The sequence below is a fragment of the Pleuronectes platessa genome, chromosome 23, assembly GCF_947347685.1.
Source record: "Pleuronectes platessa chromosome 23, fPlePla1.1, whole genome shotgun sequence".
NCBI lineage: Eukaryota > Metazoa > Chordata > Actinopteri > Pleuronectiformes > Pleuronectidae > Pleuronectes > Pleuronectes platessa.
Window position 1 is genome coordinate 9,349,980 of NC_070648.1, and position 12,314 is coordinate 9,362,293.

Here is a 12,314-nt window from a genome sequence, read left to right on the forward strand (position 1 = left end):
AGACACGTGGCAGCAGAAAACAAATCAGTAGAAGAGAAGCACAAATCAAACCCAGCGACAAAGCTCCCCTTTTCTACTGTAATTATTCCCTTTGATTCTTTATCTTTCCTTCTATTTTCCCATCCCTCTCTGTCGTCCCCCCTTTGTTGCGCCCACAACGGTGCGGAGGGATCAAAAGTTGCTACGGCAACAACAGAGAGAAGAACGGAAAAAGAAAAAACCTGTCACAGAGACGGAGGAATCCTGACGTTCTGCGATGGAACGAAGAGAAGGGGGGGGGGGGGGGGGGGGGGGGGGATGGAGGAAGGCAGAGAAAGCGAGGCAAGTTAAAAGTGTTTATCTGCCCATTAGCAGGCTGCGTGTTTGAACCTGTAAGGAAGTGGGGTGTTGTAAGAGAGACAGGAAGACATCAGGGGAGGAGATGCTCCGGCAGAGTCCTGAAGAGCTCAATGAAAAACTGTGTTCCGACTGAATCTCGAAGATTTTGTACAGTACTGCATCTCTAGACGGTAAAACGAGACCGATGTGCAGGTTTTAAAGATGGGATCCTCCATGTGATGGGAAGTTAAATGTGTCACGCCATAACTGGCTGCTGCATTGTTAAGCTGTAAGCAATATGCACACAGGCTGTATTGGAGGATGGAGAAGTGGTAAGTGGAGTTTCACATTTTAGAAAATTGAAAATGGAAATTGTGGAAACACACACACATGCACGAGCTGAGAATAGCGAGCCAAGACACTCGCACACACACTGTAACGCATCTACACGCACTGAAAGACACACACTTGCACACACACTGTCACGCACACGTACAGTGCTCGGCTCTTCGGGGGATTTGGAGTTCAAAGGATGTTTTATTTCGGGAACAGCTTTGGGTTAGCCACCACACTCTGGTGACAGACGGAGAAACAGGTTGCAAATATCAAACCCTTTACAAGCAGTGTGACACGCACACCCATACCGCCCACACACACACACACACACACACACATGCTCATACTCTCCTTTTCCTAGTATTTCCTCTGTCTCTCTCTCCTAATTCCAAGAAACCTCTCACCAGAGAGGGCATGCGCTGTTTAAAACCTACAAGTTGACTTTTCCTTCCCCGGCAGCTAATGCACGATCACAGCTCCCCTGACAGCCGTGTGAAAAACAATAATGCTATGTTTGGGCTTCATTACCACAACAAAACATGGCAGGTTGCTGGGATTACAACAACAGTAGTTCATAGCTCCTACATCAGAAAACAGAGTCTTTCCCACTGAGTGAAGGGTTTCACATCTACGGTGTTGTTGTTTGCATTGCAGGAGATTTCTCTAGAGCTGACTATTCATATAGCTTAGCAACCATCATTAGGCACAGCTTGCCACGTGAGGATGGGGCTGTATCAGAGCAAGTGGAAACCCATCTGCCGACTATGAGCTAAGGACACTTCACACCCAACCTACACCTGCATGCAAACTGCACCCATTGGACTGTACTACCTGTCAATCATACTTCAATACATCGTCTATTTGACTCTAAATGGGACCATAATATACTAAATGAACATCATGCTGTATTGAAGAAGACTTGAAACTATCTAGTGGAGTTGCCCTCTGCACTTTTCCCCCCTTTGTACTACAAGCCTTGGTCAGCATGGTTTATCCCCAAGTTCAATTAGGGACATATAGTAAAGGTTAAAGGAAGCATCACATTTTCAATAACATCCCAAAATACTGGAGGTGCTTGCATGCACACACAAGGCAGCAATTGAACAGGCGTCGACACAGTTTGGAGGCAACACCTGTTTGAAATGTATAATGAGCAGCCAGGGGAGAGAGCCACACACACACAAACACCCACACACACAGATGCACAAGCACGGACGCGCCCACACACACACACACACACACACACACACACCTAACTGTCCGTGTCCTGGCGGTGATTCTGACTTGCAGGTCAGACGGAGGCTAAGAATAAACTGGTCCTGCTGAGCTTCTCTCTCTGTGTCACACACACACTCGGAATACAACACACACTGTTCACTTTGCCTTCTGGAAGAACACACGCACGCACGCACACACGCACACACCCTCATTAACAAAAAGACTGAGAAATAGATGGGGAAATCAGAGATGTAGAGACATAAAAAGGATGGAGCGAAAATCAGAAGTCTTGAACAAGAGAGAGATAGATAAAAGAAGTACTCGACTTCTGGATATATGACAAGAGTCAACATTGTGAATCATACATATTTCCTTTGCTGTGTGATGTATATATATGATTTCACCACAGTGACACTGAATAAATTCCACTCAAGGGAGAAATAACACACTGACATTAACACACTTAGACACACACATTTCCTGTCCAAGTCATGAAGTACAGATATTTGTCTTTTTCCTCTTGTTCTCATCCTTCGCTTCACAGCTCCTCTCTTCTCCTTCTCCTACACACGCTTGTTAAAAGACGGCACATGAAAAAATCATTCATCTTTGGGAATTGAGATGTCCACTTCTATTCACGTTTTAAGGCTCACTTCTTTTTTTGATCATATCTACACTACTTTCCCCGTAATTTGAAGGACGGGGCTGCGTGCTGGTTAACCAGCCGTGGTACATTAGCAAACCCAAAGTTAAAGGGGAGACAATGTTTCTGAATGCTTTTAATCTCGGTTACCTAAAGCAGTTGAGACCCTCTTGACGTCAGCTGTCGGTGGCGCTGAGGATAATGGATTTAGAAATATAAATAACACAACAATGAGAGCTTTAATAAAACATGTCATTAATCTTTCTGCAGATTCTGCACTACTTAGGCTCTAAGCCTCCTTCAATTTAGTGGGAGGCCCTCGTCAATCTACCTCTAAAGGAGACATATTATGCTATTTCAATTTGTTCATGTGCTCTAATGTATTACAGTTATTTTTGTGTATGTAAATGCAATACAAATTACATAATGCATAGCTAATCTAACCTAAACTAATGCTTCCTCATGAAACCGGGTTAAGTGAGTCTGGATGCAGACATGCACTGGAACTGGCTGACCAATCACGACAAAGCAGACTGGGCTTTAGAGCCAGGTAAATGTAAAAGAGGAGCTACAGCAATGAGCAGTAAGATGAAAGAACATTTGAACATGTAAACTAACCTGACTTAAAATTGTGACCCTGAGCAGAATATGTGTCCTTTAAGAGTATCTTCAGTATCCTGCTTTCGGGATGCATCCTATTAACTTTAAAAATTATCATAAATGGATTTTACAATCATCGTAGCCCAAAGATGCTTTTTGGAAACATCCTGACATCCTGAGCGAGTCGCACTCCCCATGACTAAACTGACCTTTCTGTCTAATTATGGAGGAGCAGGTATCCACCTCGCTGAAGCAGAAATAAACGAAATGTCAAATCACTGTCAGCTCCTGTGAGCCCCTCACTGAAACGGGATCGCTGACCTCTGACAAAAGGAAGCAGAGGAGGAAAAGGAGAATTTATACGAGTCCTTTTCCTTCTCCACTTCCCTCTCTTCCCCTCTGTTCTTGTCAGTTCAGCTCCAGTGACTTTCAGATTTTCTCCGAGAATGTTCAGCATCACTACCTCCACCCACCCACCCACCACCACGCTGCAGTTTCCTATCACTTTTAGAAATGGTTGTTCCAAAAGTTTTTTTCCAACAGACAGATTAATCAAGTGGCAGAAAAATATTGGCTTCCTTTAATGCACTGACTAACTCGTCAAAAATAATAAATGAAAGGTTCCTGGATGAGTGACATACTGTAGGTGGGACTAAACTCATTCTAGGGAGTGTGTTGACATTGAGTTATGTCTGGGTTGTGATTCAGCTAAATTACCTTGGCAGTAGGTCCCTTCTGTCTGAGTAAAGAGTTCGACAGAGATGGATGGATGGAGATGATGAGGAGATGGATGAAATATGAAGTGCAGAGAAAGATGGAGAGGTGAGAAAGAGAAGGTGATGTAAAGTGAAAAGGTGCCAGGTATGGCGAGAAAGGCAAAAGGGAGGAAAGGGGTGAGGAAAGGTCTGTCAGTGTAATTTAGTAAAATGTGAAATGCAGAAGGGAGCAAGCTGCAAATGAAAAACAGTCACGGGTGTGCAGGAGCGAGGGATGAGGGAGGGGGAAAGACAGGAGATGACAGGGAGGTGAGGGTAGAGGAGGAGGTGAAGAAAGGAGGAGCGGAATGACAAAACTCTGAAGAAAATCTAAAAATATAAACCCACTGAAATACGGGGGATGGGAGGAAGAGGTGAAGGGAAGAAATGAGGAAAGAAAGAAAGAACGAAAGCACAAAGCAGGAGCAGCAAGAAAGGAAAATAAAGAGGGGAGAGATATTATGATTGAGTGCAGACTGAATGAGTGGAGGATGACACCGGAGAGATGAGGGCAGAGAGAACAGAACAGACAGATGAGAAGAAAAGGAGGCATAAATAAACAGAGAGAAAGAGCTTGTGGGGTACTTGATGAAGAGAGAGGTAGTAATCCACCTTAAGCCTTAATTCAGGAACTGATTAGACCTCTAGGGAGACAAAAGTGGATGCATGGATGGATGGATGGATGGATGGATGGATGGATGGATGGATGGATGCATGGATGGAGATGAGGAGAAGAAGCTTGAAATAAGGGCTGCAGAGAAGGGAAGAGAGGTGAGAAAGAAAAGGTGGAGTGAGATGAAAAGGTGTAAGGTACAAAGAGGAGGGCAAAAAGGAGGATAAGGGGGAGGGAACGTCTGACGGTGTAATGGATGGATGGATTGAAATGAAGCTACAGCCCGCCTGGCAGTAAAAAGACAGACAGAAGGTACACAGAAGAAAAGGTACAAGCCCGGGATGAGGGTTGACGGGTGGAGAGGGGGAGTTCACGCGAGAAATGAAGAGCGAGGGATAAACAGAGCACTGCAGAAAAGGTGGACAGGGGGAGGGAGACGACAGGAGAAACTGCTCAATATGTCAGTGGGACTAACTCTCTTTCCCTCCGATGATCAATCCATCCCCACCTTTCGCCTAGTTTAATTTCTCACTCATCAAACTGCTCCGGAGCAACGTCTCTTTCGTCTAGTGTCTGATACCCTTAATTATAATAATAATTCACACCTAGCCCAGGAATATGTTTAGAGTTGCTCATTGTTGACTCTTCACCCACAAACTTAAACTCTATTTGGGGTAAAATGTCTCCATAATCCTCTTGTAGCAAACGCAGCAACAGTAGTTTGACTTTCAGCTAATCTAATCGGCAGCCATCTCCACTCCGCTCACATCAGGCCTGTATTTAGTTTCCTGTAGTGACACATAAGCGCCAGACTCTTGCTGTGGTACCTGAGGGCAGCGTTGATCCTGCACTATATCTCCATCTTATCTGCCCGTCTCCTCCCTCCTGCTCACTCCCACTCCGCTCTCAACCCCTCATGGCCTCACTGTTCACCTGCAGCAGTGATTGCATCAGGGATCGTACATAATTACACACAAGCACAGACACACACACACACACACACACTGCCCTTGTAATGACACTTCTACCTAGAGGCTGGCTGGTATCAGATGGCAAACTTTTTCCTAGTCAATAACTAGAGTATATACCTAATCTCAGCTCTTGATCTATCTATCTATCTATCTATCTATCTATCTATCTATCTATCTATCTATCCACCCATCCCTTGATCTAGCTTTCAACCAAAACCTAATGCCCAAATCACATTTGAGAAAATGGCTCTTGAAATTACCAAATACAACTAACAATGGAGTTCTTACAAGAACTGCAGTACAAGATTAAGCACACACTCCATCTTCTAAGTCTTTCTCCGAGGGCCAGACACACACGGACAGCTTTTGAACAGCCGTGCCAACATTTGCTGCCCCTAAACACGCAAGCACACACATACTCTACACACAGAAACACACACATCTCTGCCATTATACTTGCGAGGATGCTCACGGACATAAATGTGCTGACTACGGTCATGTCGTAAGAATTATGACCCTGACTTTATTCCTGTGAATCAAACAGCACCTCGAGGAAGTGTGAAACGTCCTCACTTTGCATGAACACCCTCACTGTTACCTTCTGAAACTCTTAATTGATTCCCATGCACTGAGATTTACAAGACCAAACACACACTCTCACGCACATACACAGAACACTTGCTTTATGGGCCCCAGGAGGCGTCGAGTAAAACTGCATTCCAGACCGCTTTATGTATTGGTCAATTTAACACCGCTAACATCAGCATATTAAAAAATGCAGGCGCCTAAGGATGCAAAAGCTTGTGTGTGTGTCTGTGTATGCACACGCGCTTGCAAGAATGAGAGGGCAGAGGAGCCGACCTTACAGAGGGGCATTATTACACTGTTCTCCACACAATTGAGCTATTTATTCTGTGAATGTTAAAACGCTCAATCAACCTGCAAGGTGTTGAATCAGACAGAAAGCACAGAAAGAAGGGGATGTATAATTTGTGATATAATAGATGTCTCTTTTTTTAGCATTTCAAAAAACATATCTTTGAATTGAAGGTATGAGGTGAAGGTGTATTGAGCTGTGTACCGCGTAGACTTGCATTATAGAGCAACCGGGGATATCACACAAAAAACCTGTCTCTGGTATAATCAAGATGTCACTCTACGTATCGGAAAAGGAAAGATATAACACACTGTGGATTCAACCGTTCAAAAGGAGTTCTGCATTTACAGCTGCTCCTGTGACAACATCTCTGTACTCACATGGTCTCGTCATTCTGAAACTCCAGCTTGCCAGATGACAGTTCGTAGTCCTCCCCTCCTCTGGCAGTGCCGTCCACTGTCCGATAGGGGACGGCTACGAGGCCCCGGGCCCCTGAAGTCCGGAGCACCTTCACCTCCATCACACCTATGCTCTCGCTCACTTTCTGACTGGCACACTCAAAGGTAAAGATACCTGGGAAAGAAGGGAAGAGAGAGAACGCGTTACCTCCCCGGGGAAGAGCACAGGAGAGATTTGAAAGATGAGGCTGCTATCACCGGCTTGCACTCCAAGGTGTATGGTATATCAAGTGGGAGGCTAATAGATTACCACCCACTCTCTCTACATAAAATGTAATAAGCATTAAGTGAACACCCACTCATCCCCCCCCGCACTTCCATTCTCTTTGGTTATCAAAGTCCTGTAAATGAAAAAGTGGAGTGCGAGCTGGAACTCTTCAAACATTCCTGTGATACCTCTTGTGGATGTCCTGGGAGTACAGGCTGTACAACAGAGAGGATTTAACACAGAGCTGAAGCACAAACATGCCGCACACGTTTCTACCAGATCTACAGAACGTGTTCATAACAGCTTCTTGTGCTGTTTTCACATTAACTGGTTTGCATGTAAAAGCTCGATCAGAAGATTGAAGTTAAGCTGAAATGAACAGATTTCCATCAAACTTTGATGCAGATCTGGACAAAGGTGCTGGTGGGGTGCTGGATTTTTTTCTATCCCTTTCCCTTTTGACATTTTCAAAGATCTCTCAAGAAATAATTCATGGATCATAAAAAAATGTCAGGCATTTTTATGGGACTAGAATCTATGAATTCGTGAAATTTGGTGCAGCTAGTTGAGTTTAAGGAGAGGGATGTGGTCTACGTTGTGCAATTCTAGTTTAATTTAAATAATTTGTAACTTTTAAAGATTTTTTTTTACTAATTCATTTTTCTGGAATAACAGTACCCCTCCAATTCAGTGTATTATTATTAAGTAGCCATTCTTTTTCGGTACACTGACATAGGAACTACATTGATCAGAATTTCCACTTCAGCTCCAACATCAACACATGCCGGCAGCTAACCAGCTGGATGCTCTGTTGTTACAATTTATTAATAAAGAGCTGTTGAAACTCAAAATTTCAAGACAACTCACTGCACCGGAATTTTTAATTTTGAAATCAAATACGATTGGCTCATTACTTAAGTCAACAGATAATCTTGGGTTCTTATCCTTCTTTATCTTTTAAAATTATCCATAAATAAACAGACTGCATTTGTACAGCTAGTCTATTCTATTGTAGTTTAGAAAGGTCAGTAGTCAAGTCGATAAGAGGCACATTCACATACAGCACTTCTATAAGCAATGTTTTTTCTTTCCCATCCTTCACACACTGTCGGTAGAGCAGTGGGGGGGCTAGCTGGGGTTGCCCGAGGACACTTTACTATGTGGACTGGAGTAGCCTGGGATCGATTCATCATTCTTCTGGTTGGTGGACGCCCCCACTCTCCCTCCTGGGCCCCAGCCGTACAAACGTATATTCACTGCAGAGCCAGAATTGCTACACTAAATTCAACCAACTCACTTTTAGGACGTCATGTGTTCCTTGACTTAGCATGTGGACACAAGCCTGCACATAAATGATCAGCAGACCCCAATCTTTGTGCATATCCCTGCTAATTTGCTCTGTAGACCCAATAGGCTTTAGGTCACCATGAATTAAGTAATAACAGCAACTTCTATTAGCCGAGCAATTTCATGTTTGTATCATGATTCCATTATAGTTATCAGTGAGAAGAATTTCCTTTAACATGATTTTTACCTGCGTGATCGTCATCGTAGATGGTCACGGTGGCTGTGTGGTTGTCGCCCAGCACAGCTTTAGGGGTGACACTGGTATCCTGAGGGACGGTGCCGATCTCAGGGTAACCAACCAATCGAGGGTTACTGAGGTGGACGTAGAAATACTCATCCTCCTCAAAGATGTCATCATCAATCACTCCGACTGTGATCTCTGTTGAGAGGAAGTTATTTGATTTCAATAACGCATCTTAAAATCATATTTTGTTGAAGCCAGTAGAAAAATTAATATGCAGATGGCCTGTGCAAATTGAGCTTCAGGCACGGTGACATGTTTTTTGAAAGTATGCGAATGACTCGTTGCTGTCAGTGTTGTTTTTACCTTTGAGGGTCTCTCCGGGCTTAAACATCAGTGTTCCCTCTGCGAACTCATAATCTGAACCTGCGTTTGCTGTACCGTCCTCTGTGCGATAATCCACCTGAGGGAGAGAGCAACGCAGAGAGATGAGAAGTGGGGCGAGGGAGCGAAAAGAAGAAAAAAAAACGAGCCGTCAAAGATGAAACAGAAAAGTGAAAAGATGTGAAAAAGAGCAGATAAGCACAAAGGGAGGGGACGAATGGAGATGAAGGAGGAGAAGAGAGATAGGGGAGGATGGCAAAAAGAAGAGAGGCATTTAGGGACGATGGGAACAGAGGGTGAGAGAGAGAGAGAAAAAAACTGCTTCATTAAACCGAGCCCTGTGGTCAGATACAGTCTGATAATAATGACTTTGAAGATAGTGAAACCAAACTTTCCCTGTAGCCTCTTCGTTCTGTCTGTCCTCTCGCCATCTGCTCGGTTGTTTACCCTCCTCCACCCCACACAGAGCCGTACAAACATGTCTACTTTACTTCTAGTCACGAAAGGATCATCACATTCTGTCATCCTTTCTCTAAAAAATTTGATAAAAAGAAAATGTGTTTGTGGGAAAAGCTGAATCAGCGTTCAACATGCTGCCATTGTAGTCCTTATCATCCACTCTATTTTTAGCCCTTCATGAAATGTGCATTGGGGACAAAGATCTTAACTTATTTTTGAATGCATCTATTCCGCTGGACGATATTGCTGTGAATTAAAAATATATCCCAAGGAGGGTCAAGTGTTTTTAAATTACACATAAAAGTTACATTTTATACGAACAAAAAACTTGAAAGATCATAATAAAAAACAGTTCCGTTAAATTTTAAGTGGATATGAATAGATATAGTTGAACTGAATCCAGAACTTATGACTGTGTTTTTAAATGACTCTTAGTTTCTAAAATAAAGTACAAGCAAGCTGTTTTGCATAGGGATAATCTGCTCTTATCACTATAATCAATATCTATACAGAATTTGAACGACTCAAATAATAATGAACCTAAGAACTGCACCTTATAGTGATGTACCCACAGTGAATTGTAAAATGTTGGCCACAACTTTTCCAGGCCACAACTTTACAGTTTGATTCACTCTTACTGTCTAATTTTCAGTGACAGCCAATGACTGTACATAAAGATAGACATTTTGACTGCTCAAGAAAAATGAAGCCACCTCCATTTCCTCCTCTCTGCAGCACAGGTCATAAACCTTACCACCTCCATGTTAGCTGAATGCACGTGAGTCAAACTTTGGATATCCTGCTGATTTATGTTCAAGTGCTGGTTTTACTGATAAGTTAGTTTATACTCAGTTATTTGATGTTATTAAAAAGGGCTGTGAAGCTGAAATGGGCTCCACTCTCAGATCCCCATCCACAGATACTGGCTAGACATCACCAGAACAATATGGCATTGTGTTTCTACAGTGGGAGTAAAGTGTAAACATGCTTTGCATCTTTATATTCAGACGTTAGTTCAAACAGACAGCTGCCTTCAGAGCATATCACCAAAACCCCACAGTGCACTACCTGCCCTTCAGCACGCAATGAAATTAGAAACTAGTTAGTGAACAGAGAGGCACATTCAGCAGCTAAAGATATTTCCCTGAGGAGCTCATGAAGTGCAAAACAAAGTTTAAAGGAGAGATAATATTGCAGATTCATCAGGTGAATCCAAATTAAAGCTGCCGAGTGTCTGACGGATGGGGCTGTATACTGTATGGCAACTTTGCTAGAGATGATGAATATTATCAGAGGTTTATTACCAGCTTGTTTCCATGAAGTTGCCAAAGAATAGCAAGTTAGCCGTTCTTTGATGAATGAAAAAGTTGACTCTAAATTAGTGGGCCTAATTTTTTTAACTTGCAACTTTAAAAGAGGATAAATTACTATGTTTATTTCTTTGACCATTATTTGAGGGCATTGAAAAAATTCTGAATCGTGGGTAGACTGTTGGAAATGTTGCCCAGTCCAAGAAGTTGACCACTGATTCCATGTCGCCTTGTCGAGTAATTCTGCTGGGAGCATTTCTTCATCTTTAATGTGCTGCTCTGACACCACGCCTGAAGGGACTGTGCCGAGGCTAAACAGGGCACTTGACTTGGCAGCTACAGCCTTCAGTAGGCGCCACATTGAGGCCACGCCATCAGCACAACACCGAAGACAACCCTGATGTTGCAGCATAGTTTCATTTGTATGCAAGGGGAGGAGTAGAGGAGAGACAGCAAAGCCCCTGTGTTTAAAGCGAGGAGATCAGGTATCATTACACCGACACAGACCTTCCATGGGAGGCTTGAAATAAAATATCTTATCCGATCAATGAGAAAGATGTGTTTTTTGAGATTCAACTCTGAAATCTGAAAATCTCTAAGTTGTTTTCTATTGTTTCCCAGTTCTCCTCTATTCAACTCCCATCTCTTTACCAGCATCACACCACAGTGTCAAGGTGAAGAAGATGATTCGATAAAGTAAGATTAGAATAAAAGTGCAACAGTGCCTCTCTGCATATTTCCCTCAGACACACACTCTCATTCATTCAGTCCACCACACACACACCTTGACGGTAACTCCGGCGTCTCCTCCGTGTCTGCCGACGGTCAGCTTCAGGGAGCCACAGTTCTCAAAGCACTGGTACAACGCGGGTTCAAAATCCAACCGGATGGTGTGAGGGTCGTCCTCAAGGGCTTGGATCTCATGGCTGCTCACCACCTGGAAAAACAACACAGTATCAGTTTAACATGTTTACTTTACATGCTTTTATCCAAAACGACTTTAGATATTGCACTTGTGTGTGTGTGTGTGTGTGTGTGTGTGTGTGTGTGTCTCACCTTGCGAGCCTGGTCGGCGGCGTGCTTCTTCAGGATGTTGCCGGCTCCAATCATCATCCTGGTTGCCTGGATACGATAGAACGCCCGGCTCTTCTGCTGCTGCATCAGGACCTGATCAACAAAACGCACACAAAAAGTAATCTATCAACAAAGTGATTTATTGTTCCTATCGCTTTAATTCATGCCTTCATTTGTTTTCCCTGACTTGTCCCACTTTCATTATGGCTTTCACTTTCAAACTGTCGGAGGCACTCGGAAGGTTAAGCAGGGAATCTCTCGTGGGAAATTCGGCTCATGCCTCCGCAGGGAGGTTAGAGGTCAAAGGTCACCTACAGATTCACTGAGTTAATTAAGGAAACTTCAAAAGGGTTCAGCCCAGTTCCTGCACTTGGAGATGAGGGATGTGTATTTACCTTGTGGTGTTTGAGCTTGGAAAAGGTCTAGTACTTTTTTTAGCAATACGCTATCAAGACAGAAAATAAATGAGTACACGAGTGAAATTTGCTGAAAAAGAATAATTGGACCTTGTAGAAATCCACTTTCTCTCAAAATCGACTCGGCGAAACGAACACTCGACTGT

General features: G+C 43.4%; 1 protein-coding gene across 1 annotated transcript in view; it reads right to left on the minus strand.

Annotated features, from left to right (window-relative positions):
• Positions 1 to 12,314, minus strand: part of slc8a4b (solute carrier family 8 member 4b) — a 78,282-nt gene that overhangs the window by 24,583 nt on the left and 41,385 nt on the right. Inside the window, exons 7-11 of the mRNA XM_053415532.1 lie at positions 11,735 to 11,845; positions 11,463 to 11,615; positions 8,892 to 8,988; positions 8,532 to 8,723; positions 6,712 to 6,904 (exon numbers count right to left, since the gene is read on the minus strand). Of these exons, the coding sequence (XP_053271507.1) occupies positions 6,712 to 6,904; positions 8,532 to 8,723; positions 8,892 to 8,988; positions 11,463 to 11,615; positions 11,735 to 11,845 (746 nt within the window). The remainder of the gene's footprint in view (positions 1 to 6,711; positions 6,905 to 8,531; positions 8,724 to 8,891; positions 8,989 to 11,462; positions 11,616 to 11,734; positions 11,846 to 12,314) is intronic.